Raw genomic sequence first — 20,562 nt, forward strand, 5'->3', positions numbered from 1 at the left:
GAGAAGGGCACCAGATTGGCAGCCACTGTTCCTATTATAATGGTGTAATCATGGCTGCCTATCTGGATCTATCTGCCTGGCATGGTGAGGGCAGACATCCCCTTCTCTCCCCAGTTCCTCTCCTCTTGTTGTTTCATTCCTGCAAACCAATAGACCCAGCAGTTCCTTAAATAAAAGGGGGTCTCCCAGTGGCTGAGACTTCAGCTGAATCCTTTCTCCTGAAACAAAACCCAGGAGCCGGCACAATACCTGCCAGTGCCCCCCTCGACCACCAAATCCCCTTAATTGAAATCATACTTTTTGGCAGGCGTCCAAACCATTTTTGCAATTGTGAACAAAAAAAACAAACACAAAAAGGAAGAAAACCCGAGGTGATTAATATCCACCCCGGGCTATGTATACATTAACAGGGCCCTTATTATAAGGGGTTAATCCTTGTTCACAGCGCTGAATAGAAGGGGCAATAACCGGGGCTCTTCTAATTGCACATTTGTATTTATTACATACAAAGGAGGCGGGAGAATGGCGCAGAATAGGAGCCGCGCGTTTCCTGGCGCATCTTGTATCGTACATATGGGAAGCACACGGAAGGGGATGTGTATATATATATATGTGTGTATATATGTATATATATACCAACCCTAAGACCTCAGCTCCAGACTGGATGAAGGGAAATTCCTGCAGTTTCCCTGGAATGAGAGCTCGGGTTAATGCCTCACTTTACCCGGGGCTCCTGCCCCATACAACTTCTCGGGATTATGGGCAGCACTCAGACAGCCAGGGGTCCTGAACTCAATTAAAATACTTTCTAATTATGCCACAAAAGTGAACGAAGCCATTAGCAAATAGTAAATATCCAGGGAGACCTGTTACGAGTCCTGTATGCCGTATTAGTATTTATTTTACATTTTTTTTCTCTACAAGGAAATAATAAGTAGCAGATGAGCCAGGATGCGGTTTATTGGTTCTCAGCGTCCGGACAATCAGCGCATTGCCGCAGTCACTGCCTCCTCACCAGGCAGGTTGTCTCAGCGCTGCCTAGAAATGATGATGATGATGATGAAGTATTTTGCTTTATTAGTAACAAATTAATGTTTAGTATGCTTGTAACGTACAATGGTTTACGTTTTGTTGCACCTCAGAAAATCTGCAGAAAACGTTTTGTCTCATTGCAAACCTCAGACAGAACCCAAAGAAAAAACAGACATTACTGCCAAATAATACTATACAAATATTCTCTTATCCTCAAACAGGGGCACGGGGTAGATAGATAGATAGATAGATAGATAGATAGATAGATAGACAGACAGACAGACAGATAGATAGACAATATATAGAAGATAGATAGATAATAGAAAGATAGAAGATGATAGATAGATAGAATACAGATAGATAATAAATAGATATTAGAAAGATATATATATAATAGATAGATAGATAGATAGATAGATAGATAGATATGAGATAGATGATAGATAGATAGATAGATAGATAGATAGATATGATTAGATAGATATAATACAGATAGATAATAAATATATATTAGAAAGATAGCTATACAATAGGTAGATAGATAGATAGATAGATAGATAGATAGATAGATAATGCATTTAAATAAGATGGATTGTTCAGCTGTACAATGCAGGTCTATGGTTGTACAATGCAGGTCTATGATTGTGGCAGAGACTGGACATTTCCCTCTATTAGTATACAGCTCTATTACAGGTAGCACAGACACATAAATGTACACAACAAAGCCAAAGGATCACACACACAAATACAAGGGCCATATACAAGCATGCACACACGTACAGATAGATATATAGAGACCCATACACACAGCAGATACATTATTTTCATACAGACACACGTTTTCCAGGAAGGGAGCAATTCGCTTGTATCACAGTGTAATAAGCGGAGGAAGAATCACACGGAAAATTCCCTTTCTATGATGTTGCCCCTACAGACGTGTCCTTATAATGTCGCACCCGGTCCTGTGATGTCGCAGAGCTGGAGCAGTGAGTGCTCGGACTGGGAACATTAGAGGATCTCCAGTCCCCGGGGATGTTGGCCCCTTCCCTGCACCCTGTATGTGCCGGTCCCTTCCTCTTCACACTACGTGCCTATAGGAAGTGAGCAGAGAGCTCTGGTTATAGGAAGGCAAACACTGTTCATTCATGAAACCCGACAAATACTAACAGTTATCACAAACTGGCGCTCAGTCCCGTGCACATGTCGCATCACTCCCAGTATCCGGGCATTACCGGACTGCATTCTGCTGCTCTTAATAAATACACTTTACAACTATTATTTTACATTTTGTGAGAATACTTGTTCTAACCCTACAGTTGTAGCTGCGGTATTTTATGTGCTGTATATCTGCCTATTGCTGTGTGCATTATGTTTGATTTCTTAAGTTTTGTTTTGCTACTCCCTGCGCTTTGTGTCTTCTGTGTTCGTTTATTAGCATTTTGTGCCATGTGTTTTGTACATTTTATATTCTGTACATTATTGTGCTTTTTATTTGTCCTGTGTGTTCTCTACGATTTATGTATTTTTCTATCTCGCATCGGGTTGTGTTGTGTTTGGCGTTAGGTGCTGCGGTGTGTGTCGTTTTCTTTGCTGCAGAATCGCATTCATTTGTGTTGTGCCCCATGTAATCAGCCTGTGCTCGTTATTTGGACCCTTTTCTATACTGTACTGATTGCTGTGCTGCGTCGTTTTGCATTTGTGTCGTTAATTGTCTGGTATGTGTTGTGGTGCGTTTTGTATGATTATCATTATCATTAATATTAGTATTATAAAAAAAATCTGTGTTTTATGTCATGCATTGTATTTTATGTGCTGTGTTCTGTGGTTTAGTTTTCTGTTGTGTGTTTTATATGATTTACTGTCTGCTGTGTTGTGTTTTATGTCATTGTAGTCTGTTGTGTATATTTTATGTCATCCATTGATTGTCATGTTTTCTTCCCTGTGTTTTGTTTCCTGTTGTATGTTTAATGTATTTTATTATATGGGTTGTGCTGTCATTGATTGATATGTGCTGTGTTCGTTATCTTTGGGTTATGTGCTGTCTTCTGTGTTTTGTTTCAGCTGTGTTTTATGCAATGTATTGCTTTGTTTGGTGTCATTTATTGTATATTATGTGCTGCTGTATTCAGTAACATTTATTGTATGTTATGTGCTGTGTTCTGTATCATTTATTGTATATTATGTGCTGTATTCTGTATCAGTGATTGTATGTTGTGTTCTGTGTTCTGTATCATTTATTGTATGTTATGTGCTGTAATTCTGTATCACTGATTGTATGTTGTGTTCTGTATCATTTATTGTATGTTATGTGCTGTGTTCTGTATTATGTTATGTGCTATCTTCTGTATTATGTTATGTGCTGTGCTCTGTATCATTTATTGCATATTATGTGCTGTATTCTGTCACTGATTGTATGTTGTGTTCTGTATCATTTATTGTATGGTATGTGCTATGTTCTGTATTATGATATGTGCTGTGTTCTGTATTATGTTATGTGCTGTGTTCTGTATCATTTATTGTATATTATATGCTGTGTTTTTATGTCATTGTATGTTATGAGCTGTGTTCTGTTTTATATTATGTGTTGTGTTCTGTATTATTTACTGTATATTATGTGCTGAGTTCTGTATCATTTATTGTATATTATGTGTTGTGTTCGTATGTTGTGTGTTGTGTTCTGTATCATTTATTGTATATTATGTGCTGTGTTCTGTATAATTTATTATATGTCATGTGACGTGTTCTGTATCATTTATTGTATATTATGTGCTGTGTTCGTTTTCTTTCGGTTGTGTTTTATATAATACATGTGCTGTCTGTGTCATTGATTGTGTATCACGTGTACTGTGTTTTTGAGTTGTGTTTAATGTAATCTATTGTAGGTTATGAGATGTGTTCTGTTGTGTATGTATGGGTTTCGTGTCATTTATAGTATGTTATGTGTTTCATTTAGGGTTCTGTATGGTATTCTATTTTAATGCTATATACCTGTGCCTTCTTCCATATATCCAGCCTGTGTTCCTGGCTTGTGGTTCTCATCCCCGCCGTGGTCTGTGCAGTGTGCATACAGCTGTATTGTATGGCAGGTATTGCCATTGTTGTTACATAGGGCAGAGCAGTTTTACAGCAGAAGCCTTTCTTTGCTCTTTGCTTCCCTGGTAGTCAGAATGCTGAATTTACTTTGTATCAATTCTGGACTGTCTGCAAGTAAAAATTCAAGGTAAATTCTGTTTCTGCTTCATTGGTATAATTCTGATATCTACAGGTGCAAAGGTGAATACATGGTACTACTATACAGTCCCATGTCAGCTCATCCTCAATCGTCTATTATCTATCTATCTATCTATCTATCTATCTATCTATCTATCTGTCTATCTATTATCTATCTATTATCTACCTATCTATCTATTATCTATCTATCTATCTATCTATCTATCTATCTATCTATTATCTATCTATCTATCTATCTATCTATCTATCTATTATCTATCTATATATTATCTATCTATCTATTATCTATCTACCTATCTATCTATCTATCTATCTATTATCTATCTACCCACCCATCCCCAGTATGGCAAAGTCATCTGACAAGTGAAATCTATTTTCTGACTTCTCAGTACATTTCATTAATGACATGATGATGTCCTTTCCACATCCAGTCTAATGCACTTGCTATAACCTGCAGTATTTCGCTGCCTCTATCACAAACTGCGGCTGATTTCTTGGAGACTCTGGTATTTATTCTAAATCTATACATGTTTGGATATTAAACATTGTGCTTGGACTGGATCCCCAGAAGGAAACTTCTTCCAGGACCATAAGGGAATCCCCAGCAGCTTCCAGGGCAGTGTGCTATAGTGGGGCAGATTATAGGTGAGGCATAGTCTGCACCTCCAATAGATCATTACTCCAGAATATCACCTTCCCTGGGAGATAACCTTGGCTGCAAGTCCTATCCCCGTCTACAGTCCTGGTGAAGGATTAGACATTAACAGACTATGCACTAATGCATTTTGGGCTCTTTAAAATATTCTGCTTATTTCTGCATTGCATACAAGTAATAAGAAATGGGGGATGGGGTTATTTAACTACACAGGGTAACATAGGTGACTGACAGTTTCACAATAGCTGCAAAACAGAGATGAAGGACTTACCCAGAGAGAAGAATCAGAAGAAGCATCAGATCAGGGTAGACAAACATATCCCTATAAAAAGTTTATTGCTATAATAACAAAAAACAACCCATAGTCAGTGACTGCCCCAGTCTAAAGAGACCACAGTGACTGTCAGTGACTGTCCCAGTCTATAGAGACCACACTGACTGTCAGTGACTGTCCCAGTCTATAGAGACCACACTGACTGTCAATGACTGTCCCAGTCTATAGAGACCACACTGACTGTCAGTGACTGCCCTAGTCTATAGAGACCACACTCACTGTCAATGACTGCTCCAGTCTATAGTCTATAGAGTCCACACTGACTGTCAATGACTGTCCCAGTCTATAGAGTCCACAATGACTGTCAGTGACTGCTCCAGTCTATAGAGCCCACACTGACTGTCAGTGACTATCCCAGTCTATAGAGACCACACTGACTGTCAGTGACTGTCCCAGTCTATAGAGTCCACACTGACTGTCAGTGACTGCTCCAGTCTATAGAGTCCACACTGACTGTCAATGACTGTCCCAGTCTATAGAGTCCACACTGACTGCCAGTGACTGCTCCAGTCTATAGAGTCCACACTGACTGTCAGTGACTGCTCCAGTCTATAGAGTCCACACTGACTGTCAATGACTGTCCCAGTCTATAGAGTCCACACTGACTGCCAGTGACTGCTCCAGTCTATAGAGTCCACACTGACTGTCAGTGACTGTCCCAGTCTATAGAGTCCACACTGACTGCCAGTGACTGCTCCAGTCTATAGAGTCCACACTGACTGTCAGTGACTGTCCCAGTCTATAGAGCCCACACTGACTGTCAGTGACTGCCCCAGTCTATAGAGTCCACACTGACTGTCAGTGACTGCCCCAGTCTATAGAGTCCACACTGACTGTCAGTGACTGCCCCAGTCTATTGAGTCCACACTGACTGTCAGTGACTGCCCTAGTCTATAGAGACCACACTGACTGTCAGTGATTGCCCCAGTCTATAGAGTCCACACTGACTGTCAGTGACTGCCCCAGTCTATAGAGTCCACACTGACTGTCAGTGACTGCCCTAGTCTTAGAGACCACACTGACTGTCAGTGACTGCTCCAGTCTATTGAGTCCACACTGTCAGTGAATGCCCCAGTCTATAGAGTCCACACTGACTGTCAGTGACTGCTCCAGTCTATAGAGACCACACTGACTGTCAGTGATTGCCCCAGTCTATAGAGTCCACACTGTCAGTGACTGCCCCAGTCTATAGAGTTCACACTGTCAGTGACTGCCCCAGTCTATAGAGACCACACTGTCAGTGACTGCCCCAGTCTGTAGAGTCCATACTGTCAGTGACTGCTCCAGTCTATAGAGTCCACACTGTCAGTGACTGCCCCAGTCTATAGAGTCCACACTGTCAGTGACTGCCCCAGTCTATAGAGTCCACACTGTCAGTGACTGCCCCAGTCTGTAGAGTCCACACTGTCAGTGACTGCCCCAGTCTGTAGAGTCCATACTGTCAGTGACTGCTCCAGTCTATAGAGTCCACACTGACTGTCAGTGACTGCCCCAGTCTATAGAGTCCACACTGTCAGTGACTGCCCCAGTCTATAGAGTCCACACTGACTGTCAGTGACTGCCCCAGTCTATAGAGTCCACACTGTCAGTGACTGCCCCAGTCTATAGAGTCCACACTGTCAGTGACTGCCCCAGTCTCTAGAGTTCACACTGTCAGTAACTGCCCCAGTCTGTAGAGTCCATACTGTCAGTGACTGCCCCAGTCTATAGAGTCCACACTGTCAGTGACTGCCCCAGTCTGTAGAGTCCAAACTGTCAGTGACTGCCCCAGTCTATAGAGTCCACACTGTCAGTGACTGCCCCAGTCTGTAGAGTCCACACTGTCAGTGACTGCCCCAGTCTGTAGAGTCCATACTGTCAGTGACTGCCCCAGTCTATAGAGTCCACACTGTCAGTGACTGCCCCAGTCTATAGAGTAAGCACTGTCAGTGACTGCCCCAGTCTATAGAGTACACACTGTCAGTGACTGCCCCAGTCTATAGAGTCCACACTGTCAGTGACTGCCCCAGTCTATAGAGTCCACACTGTCAGTGACTGCCCCAGTCTGTAGAGTCCACACTGTCAGTGACTGCCCCAGTCTGTAGAGTCCATACTGTCAGTGACTGCCCCAGTCTATAGAGTCCACACTGACTGTCAGTGACTGCCCCAGTCTATAGAGTAAGCACTGTCAGTGACTGCCCCAGTCTATAGAGTACACACTGTCAGTGACTGCCCCAGTCTATAGAGTCCACACTGTCAGTGACTGCCCCAGTCTATAGAGTCCACACTGTCAGTGACTGCCCCAGTCTATAGAGTACACACTGTCAGTGACTGCCCCAGTCTGTAGAGTGCCCTAGTTAGTGATGGATGAAATAGCATTGATTGTGCTGCGCAGTCCCCTGGTAGGGAAGGGGTTAAGGATCAGTGCCCCCAACATCTCCTTCTTCTTTGCTTCCTATAGAAAACCGGGAGCATTTACTTATGCTCGAAATCATCTTAAATGTAATGGTTAATAAATTAGATGGAGCCCAGAGGTAGAGGATCTGCTGTGGGGGAAATGTCATCCTGTCAATATAAAAAAGTGATAAAGTCAAATATGATCAGATCATGGATACAACTATAAATGGAAGCAAGCACTGAGAGTATGCATTACATGGCAATCAGAAAGAAATCGTCTACAGAACATGCAACAATGTAACAAAGTTATCAGAAAGGATCCTGCATATTCCTCGTATCCCTCTGACTGGTACCTGGGTCCTTAATCGTACACAATCCAGGGGCCAATTGCACTGAGTAAGATGTGATTTTTCTTAAAGAGGCAGTACAGAGCAGGAGCTGGAGAGCAGGGAGGGAGAAGCCGAGGGGGGGAGATAAGTGATCTGAAGAGGACAAAAAAACCTGATGATGATGATGATTACACTGGAAACTTTCTTAGTCCTGGCGAGGGTGTCAGATTGAATGCTCTGTGCGCATGTGCAAAGGTGTCCAAACTGACAATGCTTATGAGATGAAGATAGTGTGTAGCTTGCTTCTGGGCTCAAGGAGGAGAAGAGAAATCTACAAGCCGACAAGATGAGATCCAAGGCGAGGGCGCGGAAACTGGCCAAAAGTAAGCAGCTTTCCCTTTCTCTCCTGTGCACCCTGGTGATCCACTGATCCCCTTCCCTGCTGGATCCCTGTAGACAGATGAGCTGGTGCAGGGACGCCAGCAGCACCTTCCCCCCTTCTTGTGCTGCAGCCTCTGCATAGCTGATCATTGGCCGGTGTGCCCCCTCTGCAGAGCAGGGACCTCTCTCCGGCCGCAGCCCCCACAGCTCAGACCTCTCCCCGCTCCTCTGGATCTCATGTGGGACCCTGAAAAGGCCAAATAAATGGAACGAGGAAACTTATCGAAAAGTTGACGAGAGGGAGAGCAACTTTTTTTTTTTCTCTTTATTGAATCCTTCCAAGTGTTGTGAAATTATATTCCTGGCTGTAGAAATAGTGGGCGCTAGAGGGCTGCCCAGGACATAAGGAGGAGAGGGAGCAGAGTCCATGTACAGAGAGGGGAGCGGCACCAGCAGCCCCGGGACCCGGCTCCAGCGGCGCCTTCTCTCTGCATCCAGGCTGCCTTGTCTCTGTGCATTGGGTCATTTAGGATGGGGTGGGGGACGGGGATGTGTGTGTATGTATGTGGGGAGGAGGGGGGCTGGGGTGCATTGTAATCTGCTGTCTATTCCTATGGCTGCATTCACATTGGATTATGTGCAGAGATTAGGATTATTAATATTATTGGGGTCTGTGATCACCGCTTGTCGCTGCGGTTTCGGATTAAGCTGCACAATTCAGTCCTGTCAAATGCGTTTTACTTTCTGTTTCAATGTGGCTTTTGTGTTCACTGGCCCAGTCATCTATTCACTGATTGGTGCACAGGAGGGAAGTAGTAACACTGCAGAGCATTTTTGGGGTTTGCTTGTAATCGATTCGATTCTTTTTAATGTTCGTTTAAATGGTGTATTCTATTTGCTTTTTTTATGTTGCTGTTCTCATTTTAAGATCGCTGGTAGGCATCGGTCATACAGTGCAGTATGTGCGTTTATTCTTTTATTTTACTTCTCTCTGGTCCATTGCAGGTAGGGAGGGCAACTTTCTAAAAAAACTTCTGAAGTTCCCCGGCAGCCAGGGCCCTGTATACAGGAATGCTGGCAGAAGTGACACATTAACCTCCACTTACTACAGGCGCAGCTGTTCCGGGAGAGGAGCTGGAATCAATGGTCAGCTCCAGGGCCCAGGGCCACTATTTCCTCCCTGATTGTGCTCCTAGAATTCATTCATATTCAGACATCGCAATTACCCTGGAGCAAACTAGATCGAAGTATTTAGATTAAAAAAAAACGTGTTTAGAAAATAAAAGCATTTGTGAATTTCGGAAAATATTTTGATAGTTGTGTTAAATTGTGATTAAATAATTTTTTATTATTATTATTATTATTATTCGCATTTTGTTGCCCTGAAATAATTAACCAGGGATTTAACCAAGGAGAATGAATCAGTGTTGAAGGCAATGTAATCATTTAGAGAGAAATTCAGCATCTGCGGCCCCCGATCCTCCAGTATGGGGTCTGTGATTTCGGGAGAGTGAGGACTGATTGGAATCAGGTGTCTCGTGCAGTACAAGGCCCCAGCGTTTTATGGGGTTTCTGAGAAGGATTTTAGGGATCACAGTTCAAAACAGTAGCCTGGAGCTAAGGTTTCTTCATCCCCTGAGACTGCACAGGAGGAAAGCAGGAGCAGAGCCTCTAGATTGCTGCTAGGTGAGGAGACACATGCAGGTATATATATATATATATATATATATATATATATATATATATATATATATATAGTGCGAGACCTGGCATTGCGGTCATAGAAATCCATTACACTATACAGTAATGATGCAGAACTGAAGAGTAAAGTGCCCTTCTGTATATGTATATATATATATATATATATATATATATGTATGTGTGTGTATATATTAATATATATATATATGTGTGTGTATATATTAATATATATATATATATATCTCTGTGTGTGTGTGTATATATATATATATATATATTATATATATATATCTATCTGTGTGTATGTGACTAAACACTCTTGTAAACTGTATACTGTTAAAGTAGACAAAGACAGTTTATATAAAAGTCCTTGATAGGATATATATATATTTATATATATATGTAAATCTCTTCTCATTTGCCTCTGATATTATAGTTGTACCTGGATGATTAGTGTAATGCAATGTAACAATGTCTTCAGTTGATATCCAGGAATAGGTGAGTGTGTACTAACGTCCTATCAGTTATCTACAAGTAATAAAACGCCTCCTGCACTGATTATACTATTTCTTATTATGTCATAATATTGATCATTGAAGGAAAAAGATTTCTACAAATCTCCTAATATATAAGAAGACCATTGCCAGTCCTGATGCACTCATTCTATGACTACAACAGATCCTCTAGGATCCTCTATGTGATCGTATCTGCTGTGACCGGCTCCTGGTGCACTGCACACGGTGTTTGGTCGGGGGTCGGCTTGTGTGAGGTGCAGGCTTGGGGGTCTTTGGGCTGCAGGTTCCTTAGACTTTGGGCTCCAGTTATTTGGAAGGTGTTTGCTCCTTTGTTCCAGGTCTCAACCTTGTAAACGCATGTTTCAGTCTTGGAGAAGTTCTGATTCCTCAAATTACTATATAACTGTATGGCTCTGAGCTCAGTGTAGCAGAGGCAGCAGCTAATAATATGCAGTTGTATGCAGAACCTTTAGATAGAGAGAAAAAGAAAGAAAGAAAGAAAGAAAGAAAGAGTAGGTTCCTGCGGTTCATATCCAAGGTGAGAGATGCTGCAGCCCACCTGCCCACTCTCTGGTTTGGGTGCAGACTTAGCTCCCCGTGCCTGGACTGTGCCCCCCTCAGTGCACAGAGAGGCTATGGGCACAGGCTTTGGGAGGACCAGCAGTAACTTTATTTGGACTTTATGCTGAAACAGTATTTGGCTTGCACAGAAAAGGTTCATTGATGTTTCCTTGTCAGGAAAATCAGATCTGTTGTCAAATTTGAGACAAGACAAATGAAATGCTGGGGACAGTCCGGGTATAAATGACCCTTGTTGTGTATCTGCCAGCCTCTGTGCTGAAATGAAGCAGTTTGTTGTCTTCTGGCTGCTGATGGTGAAGGAACTTTGCTGATTACACACTCTACTTGGTAACCATCTGTTACATCAGTTTCCTTAGAAGAGACATTCCAATAAACTATAGGATAAGAAGTAATGGTGTTGGTAATGATGATGATCATTATCCATAATAGTAATGCTAAAACTAATAATGAATGAATGAAACATGAATATTACCAGTTCTAAAAATAATACTACTAATAATAAAGCCCTGCTTTACCACTACAAATAACTATAATACTTCAACAACCACTTAAAATAAGACTCAATCAATATTGCCTCTTCTGCTTCTACAATCAATAGTACTAATATCCAGTAATACTAACAATTCTAACACTACCACCATATCTAACACAGCTAATAATAACAGTAATATCAGTGATAACACCACCACAGCACTGCTAGTACAGCAAATACTACTACTATATCAATATTACCACCACTGGTACTAATAATAATTACTGTAAAAATGATAATACCGCTATACCACTACTACTAACACTACTTCTACTAATAACTGCAATAGCCCTAGGGCCACTCTAGTATTAATCAGCATAGCAATAATATTTATACAGTGCCATCCTAGTATCTCCACAATACATCTATATTATTATGAAATATAGCATTATGCTCCTTAGGTTGCAATATACACTAGATCTATTGGATTTGCTCGCAGGGGAAACATCCTAAGGCCTCTGGCACACAAATTTATTTATTTTTTAGTTTATGTTCCATTTTTTTAGTTCCGTATACGAAACCATTTATTTCAATGAATCCGCCAAAAAAATAACAGAAGGTACTCCGTATGCCTTCCGTTTCCGTATTTCCATTCCGTTTATAGATAGAACATGTCCTATTAATGTCTGCATAACGGACAAGGATAGGACTGTTCTATCAGGGGCCAGCTGTTCCGTTCTGCAAAAAAACGGAATGCACATGGACGTCATCCGTATTTTTTGCGGAGCTGTTTTAGCAGAACGCTAAATACAGAAAAAGCCACACGGTCGTGTGCAAGAGGCCTTAGGCTGCTTTCACATTTAGCTTTTGTTGTTTCTTTGCACTTTTATGTTTTTAGTGGTGTTTTTTGCACCTGCATTTTTTTATTAATTTTTTTACTGTAAAAATGCCAGCTCCAGTCATTAGCTGAAGGTCTATGGAAAACATGAAATGCAGAACAGACAAGTGCTTTTTCAGGTGTTTTTAATAATTAGGTGATGCTTTTTGTCTTTCCTGCGTCTTTGAAATATGAAGCATGCTGTAGCTCTTGGCATTTTTTCAGGCATTTTGTCAATGCTTTCTGCATAGGAAATAAAAAACTCCGTAAAGAAAATTGTAGTGGTGCAACACCCTGTGTGCAAAAAAACACCACAAAAATGCAACAGAAAAAACACAGCAAAAACTGCAGGTGTCCAAAAAATATATATATTTTTTAAGGGTAAAAAACACCAGTTCCAAATGAAATCTGTGGGCCGGGTTTTAAGGCTATACCTTCTAGTCACATGGCCATGTATCATTTCTATAGGCTGCACATTACTTTGTCATAGGCTGCTGGGAATGGTTGCGTCTCGGGGACATTTCTTAAAGTTGCAGGGCATGTATAAACATCTCTCCCCCAGGTTTTACATGTAGTCGATCTTTTGGAGCCATAACTGCTAGGGATGAGCGAATTTCATATTTTAAAATTAGTTTTCGGTTCGGGTTGTGGTATTTACTGAATTGCGTTATGGATTCCGTTACCACGGACCATAACGCAATTCTCCATGCCTTTAGAGGCCTTCCGTTATTCATTCCGTCATAATAGAAGTCTATGGCCAGCATAACGGATCCGTCCCGTTTCTCGTTATGCAGGAGAGGACTCCAGCATAGGTAACGGAATCCATAACGCAATTCGGTAAACGTCACCACACGAACCGAAAACGAATTTCAATATATGAAAGTCGCTCATCCCTAATAACTGCTGTAATTAGGCGGTACCTATAAAAATTGTCGCAACGCAATTGATAAATATGGTGCAAGTTCTATATGCCAGATACCACCAGGGAGAGGGCACGGATATGGGAGCTTCATAACAGACTGCACTTTATTTTGGCCTTACCTATATACAGTATGGCCACAGTGGTATGTATGGGATTACCTATCTGTGGGTCTCCGCCTGTGTGTCCTGTAAGCTGACAAATCAATCAGCATTAACCTGCCGGGGTTGGTATACAGTAGCTACTGTTTGAGCACCAGTTGCACAATATTTCAGTCACCGCTGAAGGTCTGAGCTATGGGCACATTCTCCCAATGCCTCCTTGTTGAAATGCAATCATTTAGCATCTACTTAGTGGCCAACCTAATATTTTACCATGTCCCGAATGTCTCCAATGAATGTTATTAGCATCCTTTCTATTTATTCAAGCAATTAGAGGATACTAAGTGTTTCTGTTCCAGTAATCAACGAGATGTATAATTAGGCTCAAAGAAGAAAAAAATTGTCTGATTCTGTAATTTTGCAGCAGTTTGTTTAGATTTTAATCTAATTTTGGAGTCAAGTAAATTGTCTCTTAACAGGGTGAACATCTTCAGTGTTGTGGGTGGCCTGACATGTCACTATATGAGAAGGTTTGGAGATAGCCATGCTTACCCCAGTTCTATGGATGGTATAGCATGAGTAACCAAACGTCTACATAGAGCTAAAGGATTTATAACTTGGCAAAATGCAACACCCAGCAGGCCATTCAAGATGGAGAACTATAGTCCATGCTTTGTCTGGTAGTAGGCCTCAGTTCATAGCTCATATGGGTTCTTGTATTGATACCCTCCTGTACTACAATGCAGAGGTCTAATAACAAGAAGCCCCTTGGACCCCAATGTATAATCTATAGCGGGGCCTCCCCCTACCGTGTGCCATCTATAACACTGGTGTCTTCTTGTGTGGCAGAGGTTGCTTTCGGCCCCAGAGACACCACAACCTGTGTGAGATTTCTGCCTATGCACACCCCCTATAGCTATGGTATAGGGGCACAATGCTAGGGCAGTCCAGACCTGACCATGTGTGATGTCCTGAGGCTGCTGAAAGGTTTTGGAGACGCCGTTGGGAATGAATGAATAAAATAGACATCTTTTCCTGTACAATGCATGTTTTCACCCCTGGAGGCAGATTCAGATGTTCTGTCTTATAGTGAATTTATCTGCGTATATACTGATTTAGAGGGCCACAAAAACCTCATACCGGCAGCTGGTACTGATATCAGGCTCATGTAGGTACGTAAATGGGAGCGTCACTTTTACTAATGGACATCCTGCCTGTCATCCCTTTGACGAACACTACAGACAGAATTTCCTCAGAAAGAGACGGCTGATAACAGGGAACAGTAGATTGCGTTTCAACCACACGGTAACGCAAATGGCGCTTTAGGGGTTTTTACATTTTGACTTTAAATGCAGTTTATTTTATTCTGGTGAGATGAAAAACGACTTAGGTTGGTGATTTTAGGATGGAGATAATCGCTGCTATAATAAGTGATATTATAGTGACAAGTCTTATTATGGTGACCACCTCATGGATAGGAGTGACAAGACTTCCTATGTCAGATTGCGATCAATCATATACATTCAAACGTAAAAAAAAAACTTGCTGCGTCTAATAGGTCTCCCTCACATATGTCTGGTAATCTGACTGAGCATCCCTCAAACACAGAATCTAGGGGTGATCCCACAGTAAGGCTCCATTCACACGTCCGCAAATGGGTCCGCATTCTTTCCGCAATTTTGCGGAACAGGTGCGGACCCATTCATTTTCTATGGGGACGGAATGGATGCGGATAGCACACAGTGTGCTGTCAGCATCCGCATTTACAGAGCGCTGCCCCGAACTTCAGGTCCGCAGCTGTGCAAAAGATAGAACATGTCCTATTCTTGTCCGCAGCTTGCGGACAAGAATAGGAATTTCTATAGGGGTGCCGGGCGGGTGTGTTGCGGATCCGCAATTTGCGGGTCCGCAACACACCACGGACGTGTGAATGGAGCCTAAGGCCTCTTTCACACGACCGTATGGCTATTTCAGTGTTTTGCGGTCTGTTTTTCACGGATCCGTTGTTCCTTTTTTTTTGTTTCCGTTGTGTTTCCGTTTCCATTCCGTTTTTCCGTTCCGTTTTTCCGTATGGCATATACAGTATACAGTAATTACATAGAAAAAATCGGTCTGTGCATAACATTTTCAATAGATGGTTCCGCAAAAACGGAACGGATACGGAAGACATACGGATGCTTTTCCGTATGTGTTAAGTTTTTTTTGCGGACCCATTGACTTGAATGGAGCCATGGAACGTGATTTGCGGGCAATAATAGGACATTTTCTATCTCTCAACGGAACGGAAAAACGGAAATGGAATGCATACGGAGTACATTCTGTTTTTTTTCCGGAACCATTGAAATTAATGGTTCCGTATACGGACCATATACGGAACGCAAAAAACGGCCTGCAAAACGGAAAAAAAAAACAGTAGTGTGAAAGAGGCCTTATCTATAGGATGGTTCATATTCGTCCTGCCCAATGGTGCATGCTAAGTCTATGGACACCGGACCTCTGCACTAAGTGCGCATACATATATTTTATCTATGTCCAAATCTGCCCAAAAAAAACCTGCCCAGACATTACTGATGTATGTGCACCCAGAGTAACTTCTTGTAATAGTCCAGCATAATAACTGGATTGCAAGCCTAATAGACATCTTCTACCACCACCACCACCATCAGACTCCTTCATGTTGCTTTCAATAGTCCCAATGTAGTATGCCAGCGTCTGCTGGGACTTGTAGTTAGTTCAAAGTGCAATTAGAAAGCTGTCTTTGGCCCCTCCCTTGTAAGATCATATTCTATGCATGAACTTGTGAATTAGAAATGCTTGCAAGATTTTCTAGGCCTCGAGGGGTTAAATCCCCACCCCATCACTCCTTTTAGCTGGACCTAGTCAATGGTGTTTGCAGAATCCACATGGGCGCGTGTTGACCCACAGCATAAGCTGTGTGAAATTCTTTTCAGCCATTACTACCCCTTCCTTGTTGGTCACACGAAGGGCACTTTCTTATGAAGACAATGCCCCCCCCTTCTTCTTCCACACACAGGCACATGTACACACAAATTATTTTACAAACCTATATTATTAGCCTAAAGCAGGCGAGCGAGCGTGTGTGCAGTATGGGAAATGTTCACATGTGATGTAACAGATTGTATTTCACAACAGTGCAGCCGAGTAATTCAAAGCCGTTGCCGGGTGTAATGCTAGACCAGGGACGGAGCTACTCGGGGAGGAAAAGTCCACTTTCTGCACTCGACTCCCAGCAGGAGAAATGCCTCTGCATAGAAACTTCCAGCACGTGTTGGGTTAACACTATAGAGAAAGTTCAGGGGATTAGTGAGTTAGCTCTTACAGTTGTTGCTTTGTGAGCTTCATTTTTAGGTGTGACCAATATCAACCCCATTATAGATTAGTATCAGTATACCACACCAGATTACAAACCATCCTACATACCTTATTATACGATATCATGTATTCCTGTTACATAATATCTGATACCCCATTCTGTAGTGTCCTATACCGCTATTATGTAGTGACCTACACCCCAATTATATAGTGTCCTATACCCCAATTATGTAGTGTCCTATACCCCAATTATATAGTGTCCTATACCCCAATTATATAGTGTCCTATACCCCTATAATATAGTGTCCTATACCCCAATTATGTTGTGTCCTATACCCCTATAATATAGTGACCTATACACTAATTATGTAGTGTCCTATACCCCAATTATGTAGTGTCCTATACCCCAATTATATAGTGTCCTATACCCCTATAATATAGTGACCTATACACTAATTATATAGTGTCCTATACCCCAATTATGTTGTGTCCTATACCCCTATAATATAGTGACCTATACACTAATTATGTAGTGTCCTATACCCCAATTATATAGTGTCCTATACCCCTATAATATAGTGTCCTATACCCCAATTATATAGTGTCCTATACTCTAATTATATAGTGCCCTATACCCATATTATATAGTGTCATATACCCCTATAATGTAGTGTCCTATACCTCTATTATGTAGTGACCTACACCCCAATTATTTAGTGTCCTATACCCCAATTATGTAGTGTCCTATACCCTTATTATGTAGTGTCCTATACCCCAATTTTATAGTGCCCTATACCCATATTATATAGTGCCCTATACCCATATTATATAGTGCCCTATATCCATATTATATAGTGTCTTATACCCATATTATATAGTTCCCTATACTTATATTATATAGTGTCATACTCATATTATACAGTGTCTTATACCCATATTACATAGTGTCCTATACCTATATTATATAGTGTCTTATACCCATATTATATAGTGTCCAATATCCATATTATATAGTGCCATATACCCATATTATATAGTGTCCTATATTCATATTATATAGTGCTGTATACCCATATTATATAGTGACCTATACCCATATTATATAGTGACCTATACCCATATTATATAGTCTTATACCCATATCATATAGTTTCCTATACTTATATTATATAGTGACTTATACCCATATAATATAGTGTCCTATACCTATATTATATAGAATCTTATACCCATATTATATAGTGACCTATACCTATATTATACAGTGTCCTTTATCCATATTATATAGTTCCATATACCCATATTATATAGTGACCTATACCCATATTATTTAGTGCCCTATACTTATATTATATAGTGTCTTATACCCATATTTTACAGTGCTCTATATCAATATTTTATAGCGTCTTATACCCATATTATATAGTGTCCTATACCAATATTATATAGTGTCCTATACCAATATTATATAGTATATTATACCCATATTATATAGTGCCCTTTACCCATATCATATAATCACCTCTACTTATATTATATAGTATCTAATACCTATATTATATAGTGTCTAATACCCATATTATATGTGTCCTATACCGATTTTATATAGTGCCCCATACCCATATTATATTCTACCCATATTATGTAGTGTCCTAAACTCATATTATATCGTTTTCTATACCCAGGGGCCTACATGAAAATCATGGGGCCCCATAGCAAAAGTCAAACTAGGTCTCTCCAGCAAATGCAATTATTGTAATTACTCAAACCAATAAAGCATGTGTGCTCTGTCGCACCTCCTCCCTGTCTTTATACCACTGGTTCTATCCACTTTTCTAATGTCCATCAGCAGTTAAATCCCTTTATGTACAGGCGTAGAAGCTCAAATTTTGCTTTGAAAGCAGCAACTGTTCATGCGCTGCTAGAACTGTAGTGGCACATGCGCCGCTGCTGCTCCAGTAGCTGAAATTGAGCTTTGGCGCCTGTGCTGCTACTCAGAGTCCATATTGTTAGGACTGGGCGTATTGTCCGGCATTGTTAATGCAGGGGGATTCTTCTTCACTTGTGGGGACGGCCCAGGTAAAGAACTTTTGCTGGTGAGATGAATCGATTCATAATTGATTCACTCATCCCTACTATGGACGCTTATTATGCAGTGGATTTCTATAGTCCTTACAGTATGCTGTTCCACAATATAATACATTAACATTTCTGCTTTTGGGCATTGCTAGCAGGACTACCCGTTGTTCATGATCCGGTATCACAACCTGTGAACAACCAGTTCTTCATCAGTACCGGTACCTCAGGGATATTCTATTTAAGACCTATATCCATACAAGAGGTGAAATTCTAATTTTGACTATACAATGACATTTTCTACTTTGTTAGTGATGATGAGAATGTCTATTGAACGACAGATATGCACTTGTCTATAAGAAGTGCTCCGAGTTAGGGGAAAATGATCTTAATTCAGCAGTACATCATGTTAACAGGCGTCCATGGACTCTCTTAAAGATACTTCTTATACCTGTGCACGGAAAGTCCTGAAAGATAAGAAATGTGGATGTTTTATCAAGTTATCACTTTTCAGATAATTGTTCTTAGCAACAAATTGGATTACAGAGTGCTCAGATTACAGAAGTGTACAGATTAACTGATGTCTACACCCATGATCCAGACACTGGCTATTGGCCTGCTGTGATTCAATGAGACAACAATTCTACATTTCACTTGCCCCATAGTTAATAAAAGGACCAGTAGACACAAAGCTGATCTGGAGAGTCCCTGAGGGTATTTTCACACTAGCGTTATTCTTTTCCTGCATTGAGTTCCGTCCTAGGGGTTCAATACCAGAAAAGTACTGATCAGTTTTATCCTAATGCATTCTGAATGGAGAGCAATGCGTTCAGGATGCATCAGGATGTCTTCAGTTAAGTCTTTTAGACTTTTCAGGACGGAGAGAATACCTCAGCATGCTACGGTTTTCTCTCCGTCCAAAATTCCGGAACACTTGCCGGAATGCCGGATTCTGCATTTTTTCCCATTGACATGAATTAATGCCGTATCCGGCCCCGAGTGTTCCAGCAAAACAGATCCGGCATTGCGGTCTGCGCATGCTCAGACACCGGAGAGACCGATCCGGCATTTCAATGCATTTGTCATACAGATCAGGATCCTGATCCGTCTGACAAATGCCATCAGCTTGCATGCCGGAATCCTCTGTCGCAAGTGTGAAAGTGCCCTTAGTCCATATGCCGCAGTTATGATCTTGTTTTTCTTGTTGCTGGTATTGATGCTTGTGGCTTACAATCATTCTCTTGTTGCTGTATTAAAATCCACCTACCCTGAGTTCCTGGGGGAGCTTGTGCTTATACACAGCAGCCAGTCTGAACAGGCAGAGCTTCAGCGTTAGGCCCTTACACATATATCCGACGATCCGGTTCAGCAGAAAATGCCAGAGGGAAACTGAAGACAGAACTGATCCCATAGTTTTCTATGAGATCGTTCTCATTCATCCGACACCTCAGTTGTCATGCTGGATGTTAAATAGCACCGGACAGAAAAAATAGGTCACCAGTCTATAGATGCTGGATCTGTGCACTAAAGGGCACATACAGTATATTAGCTAAAACAACGGGCTGATATATGTGACGTGGGACTGGACATACTATGATATCTTATCTCATCATAATTAACCATGTAAATGCAGTCAACAAATGTTGTA

General features: G+C 41.2%; 1 protein-coding gene and 1 long non-coding RNA gene across 10 annotated transcripts in view; one reads left to right on the forward strand and one right to left on the reverse strand.

The window, feature by feature from the left end:
- Positions 1-1,488: 1,488 nt before the first annotated feature.
- LOC122928852 lies at positions 1,489-5,274 on the reverse strand. Its single transcript, XR_006387933.1, has 3 exons — positions 5,190-5,274; positions 4,021-4,233; positions 1,489-2,123 (listed from the first exon to the last, which is right to left on the reverse strand). It is a non-coding gene; the product is annotated as an uncharacterized LOC122928852 (long non-coding RNA).
- Positions 5,275-8,229: 2,955 nt separating this feature from the next.
- The window catches only part of PRDM16 (PR/SET domain 16), a 533,907-nt gene continuing 521,574 nt past the window's right edge, over positions 8,230-20,562 (forward strand). For all 9 annotated transcript variants that reach the window (XM_044282118.1, XM_044282126.1, XM_044282119.1 and 6 more), the window contains exon 1: positions 8,230-8,340. In XM_044282118.1, coding sequence (XP_044138053.1) covers positions 8,304-8,340 — 37 coding nt within the window. In that variant the 5' untranslated portion in view covers positions 8,230-8,303. The remainder of the gene's footprint in view (positions 8,341-20,562) is intronic.

Source organism: Bufo gargarizans, chromosome 2 (assembly GCF_014858855.1).
Source record: "Bufo gargarizans isolate SCDJY-AF-19 chromosome 2, ASM1485885v1, whole genome shotgun sequence".
Classification (NCBI taxonomy): domain Eukaryota; kingdom Metazoa; phylum Chordata; class Amphibia; order Anura; family Bufonidae; genus Bufo; species Bufo gargarizans.